The sequence below is a fragment of the Ranitomeya imitator genome, chromosome 1 (genome assembly GCF_032444005.1).
Source record: "Ranitomeya imitator isolate aRanImi1 chromosome 1, aRanImi1.pri, whole genome shotgun sequence".
NCBI classification, from domain to species: Eukaryota; Metazoa; Chordata; class Amphibia; order Anura; family Dendrobatidae; genus Ranitomeya; species Ranitomeya imitator.
The window spans coordinates 1,138,477,595-1,138,501,346 of record NC_091282.1 but is presented as its reverse complement, the minus strand read 5'-3'; the positions used below and the strand labels follow the sequence as shown (position 1 = coordinate 1,138,501,346).

The window sequence follows — 23,752 nt, the reverse complement described above, 5'->3', positions numbered from 1 at the left end:
GCATCAACACATATTACAATTTAAATGTAAAAAGATAAACGTAAAATGAAGGGGGTTAATTTCTCTTCCAGCTCACAGATGTGGTTTAGAGCTTTTTAGACTGAAAAGCAATAACATATTTTTTCAGTAATGGGCCAACCGATTCATATTACTCTCCAACTATTATATCTGTAACCGTCTGCTTCACGTGTTAGGCTGGCAGCCAAAAGAACATAAATCAGTCACATTTTTTGTCACTTCCGATGAAAAGGTTGCACCTGACAATTCTATCAACTTCATGGGATGTGAAATTGGGACAAATGATACAAGTAGCAATCCTTACTTTGATGGGATCGCTTTGTCATAATGATACATGACTTTTTATTTATCAGAATCATTTCTGTTTCTACAGAACATATGGATACTAAGATAAGGAAAGGTGAATCATTATGTTAACTTCTTTGATGTAACTGTTTCAGAAGAAGATACTTTTCTATAAAACCCAAAATTTCAATAAAACCAAAAGTGCTAAAATATACTATTTATAATGCAGAAAACATTGAGACCCTCACAAATCTGAATGTTTCTCAATTACTTTTCACATGGAGCAGTGATTCACGGCAGGTCAAGACTTTAAGTGCACCTCCACACCATATCAAGGACACAATTGTTCCTCCAGACACACATTTCACCTACCCAGATGAAGTATCACACTGATGGCTTTTTCTTTTTCAAAATCCACTAAAAAAAACCCCAAACAACTACATATAATCTATTGTACTGTAGATATGTGCACAAGGCATCTTTTTAGGGGGATTTTGTCTGAAAAAGCGCCACAAAATTTTCATAATGCGCAGCGATGTCATAACGACACTGCTGTGCACATGTTCCTTTTTATGTCACTGCATCAAGGTTTGGAAAACCTTAGGTAGTTAGAAGAAGTGATATGCTCATTCTTCAGGTGGCTTTTGACCGGAAGCCACCTGCTCTCTATACTTTACAGTATAAAATATAAGATGCAGGCAACTCAACCACTCCAAAAATTATGGGGGAGCCACAAGCAAAACCACTTTAGGAAGATGACCGTCAGCATTTTCACAAGAAAACTCTGTGACTGCGTCTAAAGGACGCCATGTGCACCTAGCGATAGAATGTATGGCGGCTCCATTGTTTGGGTGCCATACAGTATTTATTATTATTATTTATTTATATAGCACCATTAATTCCATGGTGCTGTACATGAGAAAGAGGTTACTTACAGGGTTATAGATATCGTTTACAGTAAACAAATTTACAATGACAGACTGGTACAGAGGGGAGAGGACCCTGTCCTTGCGGACTTACATTCTATGGGATAATGGGGAAGAGACAGAAGGTCGGGGGTGCGGCAGCTCTGGTGGTGGTGAAGCGGCAGCTCTGGTGGTGGTGAAGCGGCAGCTCGGGTGGTGGTGGCGCGGCAGCTCGGGTGGTGGTGAGGCGGCAGAATGGTTATTGCAGGCTGTAGGCTTTCTGAAGAGGTGGGTTTTCAGGTTCCGTCTGAAGGATCTGAGGGTGGTGGATAATCGGACATGTTGAGGTGTGGAATTCTAGAGGATGGGGGATATTCGGGAGAAATCTTGGAGGCGGTTGTGTGAGGAACGAATAAGTGTGGGGGAGAGTAGGAGATCTTGGGAGGATCGAAGATTACGTGAGGGAAGATATTGGGAGATTAGTTCAGAGATATAGGGAGGGGACAGGTTGTGGATGGTTTTGTAGATCAGTGTTAGTAGTTTGAACTGGATTCGTTGGGGAATTGGGAGCCAGTGGAGGGATTTGCAGAGGGGAGAAGCAGGGGAGTTGCGGGGAGGCCACAGAGAAGGGTGTTGCAGTAATCGAGGCGGGAGATTGGGGGCTGAGGAAGGGACGAATTCTGGCAATATTTTTGAGTTGGAGGCGACAGGAGGTGGCAAGAGTTTGGACGTGCGGTTTGATGACAGTATATTAATTATACTTAGTCACAATATGTTCTGGTTATTTGTACACGATATGTCCATAACCCATATGGAGACGCACCCCCAATTTCTGGGTAAGGTGTCAAATAACATAAGTATTTTTTCCAGAACAATTTAAATGCAAATTATGTTGGTGTTTGGACTTTCTTTGCTAATTTCTAATTTGCCAATTGTTGTTTTGCTCTATGTGATGTGTTTAATGCCCCATTACCTTTTAAAAGAATTTTATAAACCTCTGCTACCAATCCCGTAAAGTCTAATTTTATAAATAAAACAACTTCACGCTAGTTAGATCCTTCAACCAATTAAGGGGGTCCCTAACCAGGAATCTCATTTATTTTACAAAGCAGAGAACAGCAACAAAGAGTTTATGTCTGGAGGACCCATATAACCTATTTAATTCAGCAGAAATTGTGCAATTCTTTATTTCCCCAGTGGTAGCGCTGCAGTATAATGAACATTTGCCTATAGGTATGTAAGCACTAGGGACATTGCGATCAGGGATCTTTCCAACAAACAGGGATTTATTGTCCAAACAGCCGCCGTAATCATCCTTACTGGCATTAAATAACATTTTACATAGGGGTTATTAATGATATTCTAGACATATACCTTGATATTGAGGTCCATATTTTATATTATTGAGGATTCATTTGGAATGGGATGACTTATTTTTTAGATAATAACTGCAAATCCTAAAAGCAAACTATAAACAAACAAAAGAATATAACAGTAATGAGCTTATTTTCTATATACAGCATTGTTACTTACCGTAGAGAAAACAAAATGGCAAAGCAAGAAAGTATCACCATAGGCAGAAGGCAGTAACCCAAGACACTGGCAACGCATCCATGAGAGACACCTGTGATGCTCATCAGATTTAATAAAGCGTGAATTCCCACACAGCCAAGAATACTCATTGTGTACACATAGCCAAAATGGATCTTTCCTGCCTGCAGACAAAAGCAAAATTTTAGACTGAATGCGAAATTGTTATTTTTTTTAATGAAAATGCAAAAGGAGAACAACTTTATGTATTGATTTTCTCTTTATTGTTTGGAGCTATTGCTTTCCTTATGAGGTTTCAGTAGTTTTAGTTAGAGCCGCAGTATGTGCTTCAAATGATTCTGCTGAATACAAATGTATAAAATAAGTTAGCCCAAACCAATTAATTCTGGAATATTATACATATACTAGATGGTGGCCCGATTCTAACGCATCGGGTATTCTAGAATATGCATGTCCACATAGTATATTGCCCAGCCACGTAGTATATTGCCCAGCCACGTAGTATATTGCCCAGACACATAGTATATTGCCCAGTCACGTAGTATATTGCCCAGTGACGTAGTATATTGCCCAGTCACGTAGTATATTGGCCAGCCACGTAGTATATTGCCAGCCACGTAGTATATTGCCCAGCGACGTAGTATATTGCCCAGTCACGTAGTATATTGGCCAGCCACATAGTATATTGCCAGCCACGTAGTATATTGCCCAGCCACGTAGTATATTGCCCAGTCACGTTTGCCCAGCCATGTAGTATATTGCCCAGTCACGTAGTATATTGGACAGCCACATAGTATATTGCACAGCCCACGTAGTATATTGCCCAGCGACATAGTATATTGCCCAGTCACGTAGTATATTGGACAGCCACGTAGTATATTGCCCAGTGACGTAGTATATTGCCCAGCCAAGTAGTATATTGCCCAGTCACGTAGTATATTGGACAGCCACGTAGTATATTGCACAGTGACGTAGTATATTGCCCAGCCACGTAGTATATTGCCCAGTGACATAGTATATTGCCCAGTCACATACTATATTGCCCAGCCACGTAGTATATGACCCCCCGAGGAAGCTTACGCGAAACGCGCGTCGGGGCCTCCGGACACACACTGGCACCATCAAGTTTTGGGTAAGATGGGCAGAGCCGTGACTATTTCTATGTTTACCTATGTTTACCTATTTTAGGTTTGACTAAGACAGCTATATGGCGATATGAGGTATATGTATGCACTTTAGGAGCACTATGCACTTTATTTATGAGTTAGTTATGGACCTATGTGCTCCTCATAGCCAGTGTTGAGCTATTGCCCTTTCTTTATACCCGTGGTGTTACTTGCAGTGTTAGTGGTCGGCCGTACATGTATTATACGTTTCCCTTGTCTGTAATATTGTCATTTATTTGTGAGAATATAATATTTAATAAAATTTGTTACGTTTTTTACATCTTTTTGGGTTCTTTGATACTCCGTAGAGTTTTTTCTGTAGGATTTATTGCCCAGTGATGTAGTATATTGCCCAGTCACGTAGTATATTGCCCAGTCACGTAGTATATTGCCCAGTCACGTAGTATATTGCCCAGCCACATAGTATATTGCCCAGTGACGTAGTATATTGCCCAGCCACATAGTATATTGCACAGCGATGGAGTATACAGCACAGAGCCACGTAGTATAGAGACTTAAAAATAAATAAATAAGCATATACTCACCTTCCGAAGGCCCGTTGAAGTCCTGCTATACTCACCCTCCGCCGCCTTTTCCGCTCCTCGGGAAGCTCCGTGACCGCTCCATTGCAAGCGTCAGCTTCCGGTCCCAGGGCTGGTGTGAGCAGGACCTATGATGACGTCGCGGTCACATGACCGTGACGTCACAGCAGGTCCTTGTCGCACACCAGGCCTGGGACCGGAAGCTGCCGCTTGCAATGGAGCAGTCACCGGAGCTTCCCGAGGAGCGGAAAAGGTGGCGGAGGGTGAGTATAGCATTTTTTTTATTATTATTATTTTTAACATGACATTTTTACTATTGATGCTGCATAGGCAGAATCAATAGTAAATAGTTAGGGACACACAGGGTTAATAGCAGCGGTAACAGAGTGCGTTACACCGCGGGCCGTTACCGCTGCCATTAACACTGTGTGAGTGGTGAGTGGAGGGGATTATGGAGCGGGCGCCAGGCAGTGAGTGCAGGGGAGTAGGAGAGGGACTAATCGGACTGTGCCCGTCGCTGATTGGTCGCGGCAGCCATGACAGGCAGCTGCCGAGACCAATCAGCAAATGAATAACCGTGACAGAAGGAAAGACAGACAGACGGAAGTGACCCTTAGACAATTATATAGTAGATAGTGTATATGTATGCCTACAGGGGTTGTACTAAACTACACTGCCAAGGACCCGAACCCATTGAACCTTAGTAGCTACAGTACATGTAACTGTGAGTGATGGTTGGAGGACACATTCCAGCAAGAAATGAAACAAAAGAATATTAAACTTGGGGGGGGGAAATAAAATAAAATACAAACTTGCAAACATTAAAATATATATATATGTCATATTGATCAATTCCCCGGTCATGTCTGCAAACTAGAGATGAGTGGATCTTTTAATATTCGAATTCCTCATCCTCGCTAAATTTGCCAAAAATATTTAATTTGCAGTAAAAATATTTGTGTGCACCTCAATACTAAAAAGGCTTGCAATAAACAGGAGAGAGAGAGAGAGAGAGAGAAAGAAAGAGAAACCAGCTTATACTCTACAGGAGCAAGAAAAAGTGGACCCGGCTTATCATAAGAGCTTACATTCTGGATTGAGAGAGGATCCCAGTGAATATATGAGCTTGCATTCTACTAAAGAGAGAGGACCCGGCTGAGCATAAGTACTTACTCTACAGGGGAGAGAGAGAGGGTCCTACTGTCCATGTAAGCTTACACTCTACAAAGGAGAAATGGAAAGCCCCACTATTTATAAGAACTTACACATTGTAGGAGATAGAAAGAGGGTACCCAGCTCACCATAAGAGCTTACACTCTACAGAAAAGAAAAATAGAAAGAGGACCCCACTGACAATGAGAGCTTATGCTCTACAAAAAAGAGAGGACCCCACTGACCATAAGAATGAGAGGACTCCGATGACCATGAGAGCCTATGCTTTATAGAAGAGAGACTTACGCAATGCGCCCACAGACTACAAAAAGGGAAAAGGGCAAGGATAATGACATGGAGTGACAAGGGACTGTAGGCACCTATCCGATCCCTCAAACTAGCGGCACCCTAGGCTATCCCTGTTCCCCAGATTACCCCTGATGGTGGAGACGCCAGAGTCTCGTACCTTGCTATGCTGTTATCTTAATCGTTATCTGTTCCCTTTGCCACCCAGGGAGGTGTGAGGCAATAGTGTATTGGGAAACACTAACCAGACACATGTCTAAACAGACAGGGATAAAAGAAAACTACACTAAATACACTCACAAATCAACAGAGTGGAAATCAAGGGAACAGTGGGAGGGGTAAACCAAATGGGAGAGGATTTAGATGAACGCACAATATCAAATACACGCAGATATCTCCTGTAAACGACACCAACTGACTGCTTCCAATTTAGAGCTCTCCTTCACTGCCAAACCAGAAAGTTGTAAATATCACTGGCAAGGCCCAAGTGCCAGTGGTGAGAATAAATACCAGATGGGAGTGGCCAACACTGAAAAGCTGAGACAATTCAAGATGGAGAGCTCCAGGACATCAACTGAACTGATTAATCCTTGCAGTGACAGAGAAAGGAAAATCTGCACTGTTTAATTAATAGGATGGTGAAGCAGTTCTAATCAGTGCAGGAGTTTGTGTAACCAGATGCCATGATCTTCTGCCCCTTCTCTGTTGCGGTATCCCCTTGGCAGTACCGCCATACTAAGAGGGACCTCCAGAACCTCAGACTTTGTCTGGATGTGAAGCGTGAATAGACCGGACCAACCTGATCGCATGAACATCAGACACTGCTACCCATATTCTCTCTTCAGCACCGTAACCAATCCAATGTATCAAATATTTAAGAGACTGGCATACAATGACTTGACAAGGTGGTGGTGGAGATGGTAACTTGAACCCTCGTTTGGCACCAATAGCAGATGGAATCCCATGCATTTCCAAGATTTCTTTAATAAACATTTATGTCAAAGTCTTGGCATTGAAATGGGACATCTTGCTGAATCTATCCACCACCACCAATATTAGTGTTACTTGCTGACGTTGGTAGATCAGTGATGAAATCTGCAGATAGATGCTAATGGAAAAGATGAGAACCTTTACCGGAATGATGAAGACAGAATGCACATGTGGGATACAAGTGATGAGGTGAGACCGACAAGTATATGAGGTCGTAGAATGCGCACAAGTACTGCAGGCAGCTACATGTTCCCGAATATCCTTGTGCACCTCAGACTATCAAAAATTATGAGTGGTGCCTTTACTGCCTGGATGTCCAGCCAGGATCAAATAATGATGTTCATTTAAAATTTTAAGACAGAAGTTCACAATGACAAAAAGTTTACCTGATGTACAGGCAGGCAGCAGTTGCATCCCCCTTCCTGTGCCTCCACAACCTCCTTCTCCAGATGAGAACATATAGTAGCAATAACTACCCCTTTCTGTACTATAAGGACTGGCACGCAATTACTTCCTCTCCCCAGAAAACAACGAGATAAGGAATCCGCCTGACTGTTCTCATGCCCCCACCTATAAGTCACAAAAAAGTTGAATCTGGTAAAAGACAATGACTAGCTTGCCTGTCTAGGTGTCAGATGTTTGGTAGATTCCAAACACAATAGATTCTTATGAATCAGTGATTACTGACCGGATGAACTGCCCCCCTCCAAAAAATTATGCCATTCCTCAAAGCCTTACTTTATTGCTAAGAGTTCCCTATTACCAATGTCATAGTTTCTCTCGCAGATGTCAATTTCTTAGAAAAGTATGCACACGGACGCAATTTACTTGGAGATTAAGTCTGCCACAGTACAGCCCCAAACCTCACCTCTGATGGTCAACCTCTACAATGAACAGCTAAGTGATGTCAGGCTGTAGAAGAATCGGCGCAGAAGCAAAAAGTAACAAATGCCTCACTGGCCAGACTGAACCATTTAGAAGAGCCCATCCCTTTCCTGGTCATATCCCTTAGTGATTTGGCCACTACCGAAAAGTTATTGATGAACTTATGGTAATAATTGGCAAACCCTAAAAACCTTTATAAAGTTTTAAGTTTTCAGGACAATCCCAATCCAGTACCGCAAGGACTTTCACAGGATCCATGTGAAAACCGGTGGATGATAACAGATATCCCAGAAAAAGGATATCCTGAATCGAAAACATACATTTCTCTGGTTTGACATTTAATTTATTGTCCCTGAGAATTTGTAAGAACTGACTGACATGTACATGATGTGATCAAGGGCCGCGGAATAAATCAATATGTCATCCAGATAGACTACCACAAATCTACCTGCCAGATGACGAAAAATGTAATTTACAAAGTGCTGAAAAATGCCAGGAGCATTTGTCAACACAAATAGCATAACAAGGTTTTTGTAGTGCCCCCCTGGTGTATTAAAAGCAGTCTTCCACTTATACCCCTCCTTAATACGAATTACATTATATGTCCCCAGTGAGGTCCAGTTTAGAAAACCACTTAGTCCCAATGATCTGATTAAAGAGGTCCGGAATGAGAGAGAGAATTGATCCCAAACCGTGATCCAATTTAGTTCACAGTTATTTATTATTATTATTATTATTATTACTATTTATTATTATAGCGCCATTTATTCCATGGCGCTTTACATGTGAGGAGGGGTATACATAATAAAAACAAGTACAATAATCTTAAACAATACAAGTTATTCTTAAAGAAAAACCCTGCTGCAATGGGAGATGAGGAAGGTCTGATGACTTGAAACATAATATTAAACTGCTTTTAGGTAATTTGGCTCCAGATATTAAATTAATGGTGCAGTCATATGGACAGTGAGGAGGGAGTTCTAGACACGCAGGTTTTACTGCATCTAATGATTGTCTATGGGAAATATACAGCGTGGCGACGGAGCGTTGCCGCACTGTAAACAGACATGCTGCGTTCTGAAAAGATGCGCAGCATGTCTGTTTACGCGGGTCTGCCGCCTGCGTGTTTTACCGTATAGTGGAGACGGGATTTCATAAAATCCCCTCCACTATGCTGTGACATCTTGACGCTGCGTGTTTGATGCTGCGGCGCTAAGCAGCGTCAAACACACAGCGTTTCCTGAACGTGGAAACATACCCTTAGACTCAAGAGGCTGGTATATTTACTTTGAAAATGTATGTCATAATTGCCGTATAATATTCAGAATACAATGAACATTTTTTATGCTCTAACTGGATTCTTAAAATATTTATTTTACTATTAAATAGGGTTTATACTGTACATCCAGACATGAATTTTCAAAATGCATACACCAGCTTCATCAAGTCTAAGAGATCTATTTAATAAGGTATGCAATTTGCATTGTGAAATCTGATACATCCCAATTAACGTTCCCTTTAGTTTACATTTTGACTGAATCAACTACAAATGTTTAACATGGAATATTGGATTTCTATCAGTATTAAAACCATTTAATAATTGGTTTCTTTGGGATATATAACAGCTTCACACTTCGATCATTGAATTGTTATTTCCTCCTCTACTGCTTACAATCACCAAATTTATTTCCAGAGAGTGATAAAGAGATAGAATTTGACAGCAAAAAGAATAAATTGGTCCATAGGGTCTCCACATTTTTCCCTGCATGGAATCAAAATAATCAAGAATTTAGACTTGCAAACAAAAGTTTTCCGGTTGGCAAAATATGATGGACGTGAATGACATGTATAAGGTAGGAGGAATATGTGCAGACTTTCCCATGTAGGGAAAAGTTAAGGTAAAAATGACTTTCCACCATCTCTACATATCTGCAGGGTTTAACTCTTTCATTTCGGAGCATGTAGTCTAGACAGAATCTTGGCCAGACTCCTACCATGCATAGTACAGACAGCAAGTATTAGATCTGCATAAAAAAATAGAATTATTACCATTTTACATATAGGTATAATTTACCTGAACATTTTAATAACTTTGCAACCAGGGCCGGCGTCAGCACCCGGCGCACCTGGGCAAATGCCGGGGCCCTGGGAAGAGAGGGGGGCCCACTCAAGCTGTAATAGATACAGCTGGGAGAGCAGAGCAGGAGATAACATGCTCTCTCCTCCCACAAAGTCACTGCTGGCTGCGTTCTCTTAACCCCTATGTGCCAGCTCTGACACAAGCATCTTCTCATTCAGTCAGTGCAGCCAGGCAGGCACACATAGGGGTTAAGAGAAGGCAGCCAGTGTGATGTTGTTTGTGGGCGGAGAGAGCACATTGGCTGGCTGCAGTGCTGAGCTGAACTTATCAGGCAGATTCCGGAGGAGCTGCTACCAGCAACTAAGTGAGTGCAAAGGTATCCAGCAGTGATTGCAGTTGGTCTTATGGCTCAGTATGCTGCTGTCTGTCTCCGCTGCCTAAAAATGTGGGTGATGTCTGGAGGAGAAGCTGGTGGGGTGCAGCCTGCAATCTGCAGCCGCCCAGCTCACCAAGAACCCCAGAATACATGCATGCCACACCGAACCTGCACCAGTGGGGTAGGAAGAAGCTTAACCCCTTCCCATCTGTATGAAGGTTATTGCTAAACCTTAAAGATAACAATCCGACCCGCATAAATGGGGTTAACCAGATGCCAGGAGGAAGGGGAGCTGCTGAAATGGATAAAACTGAGCTGTGGGCTGTATGTTGGGGCCCCATGGCCCCAGGCTGGTGACTGGAGGGACTCTGCCCAGTGCTGGCATGTGGGTGATTTCTGCTCCGGAGTCTCAGCTTCTCTCCTCCACATCACACTGTGCAGTCACAGCAACATTGGTTGTCTCTGTCCAGGTCCCAGCAGCTGCCACTGCTCCCACCAAGGACATGGCATCACTTAACCCTTCCCCTGCAGCCACCGGGAACAAATCCACATTATTCCTTGATTAAATCAGGTTCCAACCCAATAGAGGAGCAGACATTTCCTGCTGCCATTAGGGTCCGGGAGGGGGTGACCTGTGACATTGGCTGCCCTGCTACTCTGTAGTGGGGGGGGGGGTGACAAGTGTAACATGGGGTAACGATGAAGGAGAAATGCACAGGATAATAGTGAGCGCGACAGAGGGCAGTGTATGGTATGGAGCAGCCAGGGGGTGGGCTGCAGGATCCCCCCATACTGTACATGACTGCTCGGGACAGGGAGGCGTTTAATGAGCTTCTAATGACGGGGCACTAATTGGGTCATTAGGGTTTGTGGAAAAGATTCAGCATCAGGTCCCTCATTAATGCCCGAGATGCCTGTTACTTTGTAGCACAGATCTGTTAGGGCCGCAAAACCAAACAACGTTGTTTATGTAGAAAAGTCTTTGTTTCATAGAAAAACTCAAAACAGAAAAGATTTTCTGATACAACAACGCCCTGCTCACGACACTGCACAGTACCTCTCCTGTATATATAAACTGCACAGCACCTCTCCCCCTGTATATATACACTGCACAGTACCGCTCCTCCTGTATATATACACTGCACAGCACCTCTCCCCCTGTATATATACACTGCACAGCACCTTTCCTCCTGTATATAGACACTGCATAGCACCTCTCCTGTATATATACACTGCACCTTTCCTCCTGTCCTATATATACACTGCCCAGCACCTTTCCTCCTGTATGTATACACTGCACAGCACCTCTCCTGTATATATACACTGCACAGCACCTTTCCTCCTGTATATATACACTGCACAGTACCACTCCTCCTGTCCTGTATATATACACTGCAGAATTTACAATAGCTGTCACTCATGTAAGAAGTGAAATCTGGCATTGTAATATACATTTCTCTGCCGTATCTGTGCATCATAAAGCGGGGTATGTGTTAAAGGGGGGGCCCACTGAGACTCTTTCGCCCGGGGCCCTCGAAAACCTGGAGCCGGCCCTGTTTGCAACCATAATTTCTGTACTTTTCATTGCATTCCAATACTCGTTATACTCTAGAGATTCCTTATTTCACAGTCTAAGTGTATGTTGTTCCAGAAGTGAACCTGTGCTTAACATCACATTGGTTTAAAATATGGAAATTACAGTGAATCAAACCACTGGTCATCAATAATGCCACTGGTGGACACAGATAGGAGAGGGCCCCATGCAAGAATACTAAATGGGCCCTTTGGGCTGTGTGCCCACAATGAGTTTTTGCTGAATTTTTGACTGCCCATTTCCACTGCAACTCAGCGCACCAGCAAGAGATAATGACATATTGTGAATTTGAACCACGCACTGCAGGTGAGGTTGCACCAAAATAAGTGGTGGTTGCACAGTGTCAGGAGATTTCTATCGATCCCATCTGTTTTTTGGAACTGAAAGATGCTGCATTTGTGAAGCAGCAAAAATATGCAGCAACAAAAACTCATCGTGGGGACACAGACTTACCGTTCTAGAAAAGTGGATGAAATACATAGAAATATCATGCTCTCTAACATCATAACTCCCAATCTTTGAAGCACAGAATGAGGGCCAAATTATGCAGAGTGCAAATTATGGCCCCACCCCTGGCCACAGCCCAAATCTCTGCCCATTAACCATTTATTTCTCCCCTGGCAGGAAGAAATGTCAGATTGGCAATGGTAGTGAGAGACAATTAGCAGATGCCCAAAACTGCGGGCCACAGACCAAAATCCAGGACTGTCCGCTGTGTCCAGGACGGTTGGGACTAGGGATGAGCAGATTAACACTAGAAGTCCCAGAAATTTCGAGCTCCAAAGGTTTCAAAGGTAGAAATGTTAAATGACCCCTCTCTGGGACTTCTAGTGTTGATTCATAGGAATCTGGTCCAGTGAGTAGATCAGTGGTAACTGGCAGCTGGATGGAAGACCGCAAATCTCTTCCACGTGTCCCCATCACTACCTTTGATTAGCGTCACTGTCGTGACATCATCTGTGAGTCCTGCTCATCTCTAGTTAGGACTTATGGATTCATTTCTTGCTCCAACATTCATAGTCGTAGCTACCAGACCCCCATCCTAATTATATATATATATATATATATATATATATATATATATATATATATATATATAGTTGAAACCAGAAGTTTAAATGCAATATATAAAAAGACACACATGCATGGTTTTTTCTCAATATCTGACATGAAATCACATGAAATCAGAATAAAACTTTCTCGTTTTAGGCCAATTAGAATTACCATAATTATTAATAATTGCCAAATGCAGGAATAATGAGAGAGAGAGAGAATGCTTTAAGGAACTTTTATTACTGCAAAGTCAAAAGTTTACATACACTAAGATTACTATGCCTTTAAGCTATTCTGGACTGCCCATATGATGATGTCATGTGTTTAGATTTAGAAGCTTCTGTTGTTTTTTTGAAGCATCTGAGCTAATTAGGATACACCTGTGGATATATTTTAACCCCTTAATGACCACTAATACACCTATTAACGGCGGCAGTTAAGGGTACTTATTCCTAAGCACTGGGAAATAAGGTTATATCTCCTCACAGTGTTGGAAAATCTTCAGGTTCTTGGCTACAGGTGGGTAGCTGAAACCCCGGAGAACATGATTCGAGTCAGTTTTTACCATCCCAAGTGTTGCGATCGCCGTTATTCACAGAATAACGGCAACTGCAAAAAAAGTCAAATTTCCCATAAATTTTTCTCTCCTCTGATATGATCTAACACATCAGAGGAGAGAGAAATGGGGTCCCCCGAGCTTCTCCAGCACCTCCTGCATCCCCCTGTCCTGTTCCACGGCCCACAGTGTCTTCTTCTGGGAAGAAAATGGCAGGCGCATGAGCAGTGCTCCCGCCAAGATCTGCTGGCCGGCACTCGGCAACAATAGGAGATTTTTCCTATAGATTAATTTTGATCACTGTGATAGGGTCTATCACAGTGATCGAAATAAAAAATAGTAAATCAAACCCCCTTTATCACCCCCTTAGTTAGGTAACAAATAATAAAATAAAAAATATTTTTTTTCCATTTTTCCATTAGGGTTAGGGTTGGGCCTAGGGTTAGGGTTGGAGTTAGAGCTGGGGTTATGGTTGGAGCTAGGATTAGGGCTGGGGCTAGAGTTGGGGTTAGATCTAGAGTTAGGGTTGGGGCTAGGATTAGAGCTAGGGTTAAGGTTGGGCCAGTGTTAGGGTTGGGGCTAGGGTTAGGGTTGGGCTAGGGTGGGGCTAGTGTTAGGGTTGTTTTAGGGTCAGGGTTGTGTTGGGATTAGGGTTGTGATGTTGGGGTTAGGGTGGTGTTGGGGTAAATGTTGTGGTTAAACTTATGGTTAGGGTTGAGATTAGGGTTAGGAGTGTGTTGTGGTTAGGGTTGTGGTTAGGGCTGTATTAAGGTTGGAGTTAGAATTGGAGAGTTTCCACTGTTTAGGTACATCAGGGGGTCTCCAAACGTGACATGGCGCCCGCCATTAATTCCATCCAATTTTGCGTTCAAAAAGTCAAACGGTGCTCCCTCATTTCTGAGCCCTGCCATGTGCCCAAAGAGTGGCTTTCCCCCACATATGGAGTATCGGCGTACTCATCAGACATTGCACAACAAATTTTATGGTCCATTTTCTCCTGATACCCTTGTAAAAATGAAAAAAGTTTGGTTCCAAATTAAATTTTTTGTGAAAAAAGTAAAATGGTCATTTTTTCCTTCCACATTGCTTTAGTTCTCGTGAAGCACCTGAAGGGTTAATAAACTTTGTGAATGTGGTTTTGCGCAGCTTAAGGGGTGCAGTTTTCAGAATGGTGTCACTTTTGGGTATTTTCTGTTATATTGACCCCCCAAAATCACTTCAAATGTGTGGTGTCCCTAAAAAAATGGTTTTGTAAATTTTGTTGTAAAAATTAGAAATCGCTGGTCAGCTAGTTTTAACCCTTGTAACATCCTAACAAAAAATATAATGTTTCTCAAAATTATGCTGATGGAAAGTATAAATGTAGGAAATGTTATTTATCAACTACTTTATGTGATATCACTCTCTGATTTAAGGGTACAAAAATTGAAAGTTTAAGAATTGCAAAATTTTCAAAATTGTTGCCAAATTTCTGTTGTTTTTTTTTAAATCATAAATAAACACAAGTCATGTTGAAGAAATGTTACCACTAAAATGAAGTACGATATTTCACAAAAAACGATCTCAGAATCAGTGGGATACGTTGAGGCATTCCAGAGCTATAACCTGATAAAGTGACAGTGGTCAGTAGGGTTGAGCGAAACGGATCGGTCAATTTCATAAGTCGCCGACTTTCGGCAAAGTCGGGTTTCGTGAAACCCGAGCCGATCCCAGTGTGGGATCGGCCACACGGTCGGCGATCTTCGTGCCAAAGTCGCGTTTCATATGACGCGTTCAGCGCCATTTCTCAGCCAATGAAGAAGGACGCAGAGTGTGGGCAGCGTGATGACATAGTTCTCGGTCCCCACCATCTTAGAGAAGGGCATTACAGTGATTGGTCACAGGGGCTATAAAGGGGCGTGCACGCCGACCGCCATCTTACTTCTGCCGATCTGAGCATAGGGAGAGGTTGCTGCCGCTTCGTCAGAAGAAGGGATATAGTTAGGAAGGGAATATTAACCCACAAACCGCTTGTGCTGTAGCAATTTCCACTGTCCAACACCACCTTTTCCTTGCAGGGACAGTGGAGGCTAGATTTCTGTGCATCAGCTCTGTAGCTTATAAGGCTCCCTGATAGCTGCATTGCTGTTTGTGTGCAAACCAACTGCTTTTTTCAAAGCAAAAATCCTGTTACTCCTTCCTTTCTGCACAGTTATCTTGTTTCTTTGTCCACACTCTTGTGTGCAGCAGTCCTTTTTATTGCTGCCATACTTGTCCTTTGATCATTGTAGGGAGATTGAAATTCTACTACAGCCCTTGTATTTTTTGATATATCTGCCAACCACTTTCTGCAACTCAAACTGTGTAGTGTAATACAGTGGGCCTGATTTTTTTCCTGCATTCCCCCACACATGAAAAATGGAGATTTATATTGCCACTGAGTGCATCTGCGTCAGTCCTGTTTGTGGCATCTGTCATCCACTTTCTGCACTCAAACTGTGTAGTGTAATACAGTGGGCCTGATTTTTTCCTGCTGTCTCCCACACATAAAAAAGGGAGATTTATATTGCCACTGAGTGCATCTGCGTCAGTCCTGTTTGTGGCATATCTGTCATCCACTTTCTGCACTCAAACTGTGTAGTGTAATACAGTGGGCCTGATTTTTTTCCTGCTGTCTCCCACACATAAAAAAGGGAGAATTATATTGCTACTGAGTGCATCTGCATCAGTCCTGTTTGTGGCATATCTGTCATCCACTTTCTGCCACTCGAACTGTGTAGTGTAATACAGTGGGCCTGATTTTCCCAGCAGTCTCACACACCTATAAAGGGAGATTTAAACTCACAACAAGTTTACGTACACCTTCTAACTGGTTTTACAGTGCCGTATAACGTTTGTTAGTTTGGTTACATTTTTCTAAGAATGAGGAAGTCTGGTGGAAGAGGTCGTGGCTGTGGGCGGTCATTGCCAGCTGGTAATGGTGGTGGTGGAGCATCAGGTGGTCGTGGGAAAAGCAATATAGCACCTAAGTCTCGAGTTGTTGAGCCAGCGTCATCATCTGGCTACACAAGGCCTTGAACGCTCCCTTTTCTGGGAGTAGGAAAACCGCTTTTAAAGCCGGAGCAGCAGGTACTAGTTTTGGCTTTCCTTGCTGACTGTGCCTCTAGCTCTTTCGCCTCCTCTTCGGAAAGTGCAATATTTAAAAGCAGCGCATCGTCAGTGGATGCTCCCGGTCAGGAATAAGTCACTTCCTTGTGTCCTTCACCCAGAACAACAGAGAAGGATGCGTCAGGCGACACAACAGGTTACTCCATGGAGCTCTTTACACATACCGTGCCTGGGTTAGAAAGGGAAATTGTTAACAGGCCATGCCCATTACAAGATGAATCGGACATGGAGTGCACTGATGCACAGCCACAGCCAGACTACTAAGCTGGTCCTTTGACTCAGACCACAACATTGCCCTCGCAGTGTACTGAGCCAGAATCTGACCCTGATGAGACTATGGTGCCCTGTCCCAAACGCTATATCACCGGCTTACACGGTGACACAGAGGAAGGTGCACAGGACATAGAAGAGGAGGTGATAGATGATCCAGTTGTTGACCCCGATTGGCAGCCATGGGGGAACAGGGTGCCGCCGCCAGTAGCTCTGAAGCGGAGCAGGAGGAGCTGCAGCAGGCATCAACATCGCAACAGCTTTCATCTGGCAGCCTCATTTCTGGCCAAAAACATGTGTCAATACCACAAACAGTTGTAGGACAGCGTGGCCATCCGGTTAAAGTAGCTCAGTGTGCAATGCCTGAAAAGGTATCCGATAGTAGGAAGAGTGCAGTCTGGCAATTTTTTAACCAAGATCCAAATGATCAGTGCAAAGTCATCTGTAAGAAATGCTCAAGGACCTTCAGCAGAGGTCAGAATGTGAAAAATCTAAATACAAGTTGCATGCGTAGATATTTAACCACCATGCACTTGCAAGCTTGGACTAACTACCAAACGTCCCGTAATGTTGTTGCACCCTCTCACAATGAAGCTAGTCAGCAATGCTACATTCCTTCCCTCACTGTAAGCCCACCGTTTACGACACCACCTGCAGCAAATGTGGAGGTTTCGTCGCAAGGCCAAAGCAGTCAGGGAATCACCAGGTTCGTGGTAGGAAACACTGTATGTAGGCCAACTGCAAGAATACCATCACCAACCGTCTCTCTGTCTGCCATGTCCACCATCACCCCCGCTAGTTCCACCATATGCAGCTCTCCAGTCCAGCTCACCCTACGAGAGACTCTTATTAGGAAAAGGAAGTACTCATCCTCTCATCCACGTAAACAGGATTTGAACGCCCCACATTGCTAGACTAATCTCGTTAGAGATGATGCCCTACCGGTTAGTTGAAAGCGAAGCTTTCAAAGCCCTGATGGACTACGCAGTACCACGCTACAACCTACCCAGTCGACACTTCTTTGCGAGAAAAGCCATCCCAGCCCCCCACCAGCATGTAAAAGACCGCATTGTCCATGAACTCAGGCAATCTGTCAGTAGAAAGGTGCCCCTCACAACAGATGTATGGACCAGTAGGCATGGCCAGGGACGTTACGTGTCCATCACGGCACACTGGGTTAATGTGGTGGATGCAGGGTCCACAGGGGACAGCCATATTGGGACAGTTCTGCCTAGCCCACGGTCTAGGAAACAGTTGGCTGTAGGCGTTCGCCCCCCTCCTCCTCCTCGTCCTCCTGCAGAAGCGAGAGCTCGTCCACAGACCGCAGTCGCACGACTACTCCATCTGCAGCTGCCACTGTTGCACACGAGGTGTCCCATTATGGAACAGCTAGTGGCAAGTGTCAGCAGGCTGTATTGGCAATGAAGTGTTTGGGTGACAACAGACACACCGTGGAAGCTCTGTCCGAGTTCTTGCAGCAAGAAACTCAGTCATGGCTGGGCAGTGTACATCTTGAGGCAGGCAAGGTAGTCAGTGATAACGGAAGGAATTTTATGGCTGCCATAGCCCTTTCACAACTGAAACACATTCCTTGCCTGGCTCACACCTTGAACCTGGTGGTGCAGTGCTTCCTGAAAAGTTATCTGGGGTTACCCGACCTGCTCCTGAAGGTGCGCAGACTTTGCTCGCATATCCGCCGTTTGCCCGTACACTCCAGCCGTATGCAGAACCATCAGCGGTCTTTGAACCTTCCCCAGCATCACCTAATCATCGACGTTGCAACAAAGTGGAACTCCACACTGCACATGCTTCAGAGGCTGTGCGAACAGAGGCGTGCTGTTATGTATTTGTCGGCGGATACACATACACGGGCAGGCAGTTGGATGGCAGACATGGAGTTGTCAGGTGTGCAGTGGTTGAAGCTACAAGACCTGTGTCAAGTCCTTCAGTGTTTTGAGGAATGCACATGCCTGGTTAGTGCAGACAACGCCATCATAAGCATGAGCATCCCTCTAATGCGTCTGCTGATGCAAAGTTTGATGCACATAACGGAGCAGGCGTCTGCAGCCGAGGACGAGGGAAGCCTTGATGACAGTCAGCCATTGTCTGGTCAGGGAAGTCTACTGGACGAGGTGGCGGGCAAAGAGGAGGAGGATGAGGAGGATGATGGAGATGAATATTTTTTGGATGAGGAAGCTTCTCAGGGGGCAATAGAAACTGGTGGCGTTGCAAGGTCAGGTTCAGGGTTTTTGAGGGAGACAAGTGACGTTGATTTGCCAGAAAGTGCTCAAGCAGTGAATTGACACCTGGAACATTGGCCCACATGGTGGATTATGCCTTGCGCATCCTAAAAAGGGACCCCCGCATTATAAAAATGATGACCGATGACGATTACTGGTTGGCCTGCCTCTTGGATCCACGCTATAAAGGGAATTTGCAAAATATCATGCCACATGAGAACCTTGAGCAAATATTGGCAACCAAACAAGCAACTCTTGTAGACCATTTGATTCAGGCATTCCCAGCACACAGCGGCGGTGATGGTTCTCACACGAGCTGCAGGGGGCAACATGGCAGAGGTGTTAGAGGTGCACAAATCAGAAGTGGCATTGGACAGAGGGGTTTTCTGACGAGGTTGTGGAGTGATTTCGCAATGACCGCAGACAGGACAGGTACTGCAGCATCAATTCAAAGAGACAGGAGAAAACATTTGTCCAGTATAGTTACTAACTATTTTTCCTCCCTTATCGATTGTTCTCCCTCACTCGTCATTCCCATTTGATTACTGGGCATCCAAAATAGACACCTGGCCTGAATTGGCAGAATATGCATTGCAGGAGCTTGTTTGCCTAGCAGCTAGTGTGTTATCAGAAAGAGTATTCAGTGCTGCTGGTTCAATACTGACCGAAAAAAGGAGTCGTCTGGCTACCCAAAATGTTGATGATCTAACCTTCATTAAAATGTACAAATCATGGATTTCTAATTATTTTGCCCCACCTTTCCCGGCTGACACCTAGCTTTCCTGTAAAAAGGTCTTACTTTTGGACTGGTCTTACTGACTGTTCCAATTTCTCCATTTGCACCTGCTGTATGTCCAGCATACGACATTTTTACACCTCCCTAAATGGGCTGACTCCCCCCACGGGGCCGTGGTCACCACTTGGCGCAAGCACCCGTGAGAGTGCCGTTTGTCTGAAGAGGTGGGTGTGACCACTTTTGGGCAACGGCACTGGCACAGGGTCCCTCATAGTACAATGAAGTGTCTCTGGCGGTGGTGGTGCGCACCCAACGTCAGACACACCTTTGTAACATGAGGGGCCCTGGGCCAGTACCACCGGCAATGAGAGAGTGTTCCCCCCCCCCAGCTCAAACAGTGCTCTACCACTTGCAAAATTATCTCTCACTGCTCCACCACTGTTTAGTCTATGCGGTTAAATCCTTCAATGGCACTGCCAATACCAATTTGTTGACATATATGATGCTAGTAAAAATATTCAGGGACCCTGTCCTACATTTACACCAGTTAATACTTTGCCCCAAATACCACTGTCTGCAAGTCAGCAGAGGAGCCCACCCCTGTACCTAGGTATGCCACCTGTTTATTTGTTAATTTTTTTTTTGCCAGACATTAACCTCAATTTATTATTTTGGCCTACTAACTGTGTCAGACACTCCTTCCAATTGTCCTCCGCTGACCACACCAATGCTGCTCGTGTACCCCTGGAACCTATTTAAAAGTGCATAGAGCCTACTTTTTCTATTTTAGGCCTAGTAAGTCTGTCTGCGGTCCCTCCTTCCAATTGTCCTCCACTGACCACACCAATGCTGCCTGTGTACCCATGGAACCTATGTAAATCTGCATAGAGCCAACTTTTTTTATTTTAGGCCTAGTAAGTCTGTCTGCGGTCCCTCCTTCCAATTGTCCTCCACTGACCACACCAATGCTGCCCGTGTACCCCTGTAACCTTTTTTAAACTGCTTTGAGCCAACTTTTTGGTTTAAGGCCTACTACCTGTCTGTCTGCGCCACTCAATACAGCTGTCCTCCTCTTAAAAAAGCTGAGCTTCAATTGTCAGGAATTTGAAAACTGCATTGTTACTACTAGTTGGGTTGGGGCCTACTAACGGTGTCTGCCGCTCCTTGGTGTTCTCCTGGTTTTTTTTTCATTAGCTTCAATCTTCAGGCTTTTGTCCTATGTTTTTTAAAATATTAAACTGCATTTGGCCTACTAGTTTGGTTAGGGCCTACTAACGGTGTCTGCCGCTCCTAGGTGTTCTCCTGGCTGCCTTTCCCGAGCTTCAATCTTCAGGCTTTCGTTAAGTAGTTTTAATATTGAATTGCATTTGGCCTACTACTTAGGTTGGGGCCTACTAACGGTGTCTGCTGCTCCTAGGTGTTCTCCTGGTTTACTTTCCCGAGCTTCAATCTTCAGGCTTTCGTTAAGTAGTTTTAATATTGAACTGCATTTGGCCTACTACTTTGTTTGGGGCCTACTAACGGTGTCTGCCGCTCCAAGGTTTTCTCCTGGTTTCCTTTCCAGAGCTTCTATATTCAGGCTTTCATTAAGTAGTTTTAATAATATAAAGCATGTGACCTACTGGTTTGGTTGGGGCCTACTAACGGTGTCTGCCGCTCCAAGGTTTTCTCCTGGTTTCCTCTCCTGAGCTTCTATCTTCAGGATTTCATTAATTAGTTTTAATATTACACTGCATTTGGCCTACTAGTTTGGTTGGGGCCTACTAACGGTGTCTGCCACTCCAAGGTGTTCTCCTGGTTTCCTTTCCAGAGCTTCTATCTTCAGGCTTTCATTAAGTAGTTTTTAGATTACACTGCATTTGGCCTACTAGTATGGTTGGGGCCTACTAGTATGGTTGGGGCCTACTAACGGTGTCTGCCGCTCCTTGCTGTTCTCCTCCACTGAACAAAGCAGTGCCGCCTGTTTACTACCGTTACAAATTTTGAACTGCATTTAGATTACTTACTGATTTAGGCCTACTCACTGTGTCAGCCTCTCATTACAGTTGTCCTCCACTGAACAAAGCAATGCCGCCTGGTTAGTCCTGTTACCAATTTTGAAATGCATTTAGCCCACTTTATTATTTGGGCCTATATCTGTGTTTCCTCCTCATCCTGCCCATTGCCCAGCCAGTGCTAGATGAGTCTGCTGGTACATTGACCCAGACCACTACATTCCCCTTGCATGCTACACAGCCAGAATTTTACCCTGAACCTGAAAGTCAGGTTCCCCTTCCCGCATACTATACCACCTTACACGGGGACAAAGAGGAAGGTGCAGATGAAAGTGCAGGTTCCTTCATCAGGTGGGGGGGAATACTCGTTGGCGACGTCACTGGCACAGGGCCCCTCATAGTACGCAAAAGTGTCGCTGCCGGTGGGAGGCGCCCCCGCTGTGCAAACATACCACCGTACTTGGAGGGGCCCTGTGCCAGTGCCAATGCGAACGAGTGGGCCCCCCCTGCTTGCTCAGGATCACAGCACTTGCAAAGTTGAAATACTTACCTCTCCCTGCTCCACTGCCGTGACGTGCTCCACGTTTCCTGGGCCCACTAAATACTTGAACCAGCCATACCCCCCACTACTTTAGCCAAATGACCCCCAATTTCCAATGCCTAACTATTATTATAAGGTAAATTAAGATTGACAAGCTTCAGTAACAAGAATGGATGTTTTTGCCATTAAAATGGGCACTGTAGGTGTTTTCCTGGCCTCCACTCACTGCCGATTATGCTTCCCTATTGGCTTGCATTGGGTTTCGTGTTCCGGTCGATCCCCGACTTTTCGCGATAATCGGCCGATTTCACTCGACTCGACTCGATCCTAAAAAAGTAAAAGTCCCTCAACCCCAGTGGTCAGAATTGTAAAAATTGCCTTGGTCATTAAGTACAAAATTGGCTGTGTCACTAAGGGGTTAATGCACACCTGAAACACACTGCTTCTTTGTGTAGCATCATGTTAAGTGTAACATGTCAATTTCTCTTGGGGGCACACTGAGACTTCTGTGCTGATTTTCCCCATAGATTTGCATTAGATGCGATAAATAACACGTATGTGGTTTTAGTGCGACTCCGCTGCAGAAAACACACTAAAAAAAACAGTCGGCGTAGCCAGGGTTTGTATTGTATAGTTAGTGTCTGGGATTTTATTTATTTTAGGGGTTTTGTTTTGCTATTGCACAACCAGTGGAAATAAACACTATTCTGTGTGTGATATAAAAAAAATCCCTGTGGCTTTGTATTGCAAGTGGCTACCTGAGAAAGTGAACCCTTACATCACATTTTTATGTCTCCCACAAAATCACAAAGACATGTCTAATTTTGATTCTCAGATCAAACTATATCATAAGAAGTCTATGTGTGCGTGAAAAAAAAATCGGATAGCACTCGGATGACAAACTATTTGATAAAAGAAGCTGGAGAACCTGTTTTTATCCGAGAAAAACTGATCAAACTCTCATGTTACTGATGACACTCGGAATGTTTATTGTGTACGAGAAAAACCGCTGACATCTGAATGAGCCCTAAAAGGTGGAAGTTTATAGGTTACTCTCCTGAAAACAGAGCAGTCGGCTGCATAGGAGCTGTAGGCACAAGACAATAGAGTTTTAATATATTTGCAAAACTTCCTTTTTTATACTTTAGATGCAATGAAACAACATAAATGAGTAAAGGAGTGGGCCAATGTGACACGGATACAATTTTTCATGGGGTTTCAACTAAACACTTTTCAGTGTGGATCCAAAAATATTGTAAATGTGGGAGCGGTTTACTAAATCTGAATTCCTCTGTAGGCGCAGAACTGTGCCAACCGGGGAAAAATACTCATTTATGCTTAATTAAATCGTCTATATGTATTTCA

The 23,752-nt window shown here is 44.0% G+C and overlaps 1 protein-coding gene across 1 annotated transcript in view; it reads right to left on the bottom strand.

Annotated features, from left to right (window-relative positions):
* The window catches only part of YIPF7 (Yip1 domain family member 7), a 114,193-nt gene that overhangs the window by 77,768 nt on the left and 12,673 nt on the right, over positions 1-23,752 (bottom strand). The window contains exon 3 of the mRNA XM_069744525.1: positions 2,742-2,923. Coding sequence (XP_069600626.1) covers positions 2,742-2,923 — 182 coding nt within the window. The remainder of the gene's footprint in view (positions 1-2,741; positions 2,924-23,752) is intronic.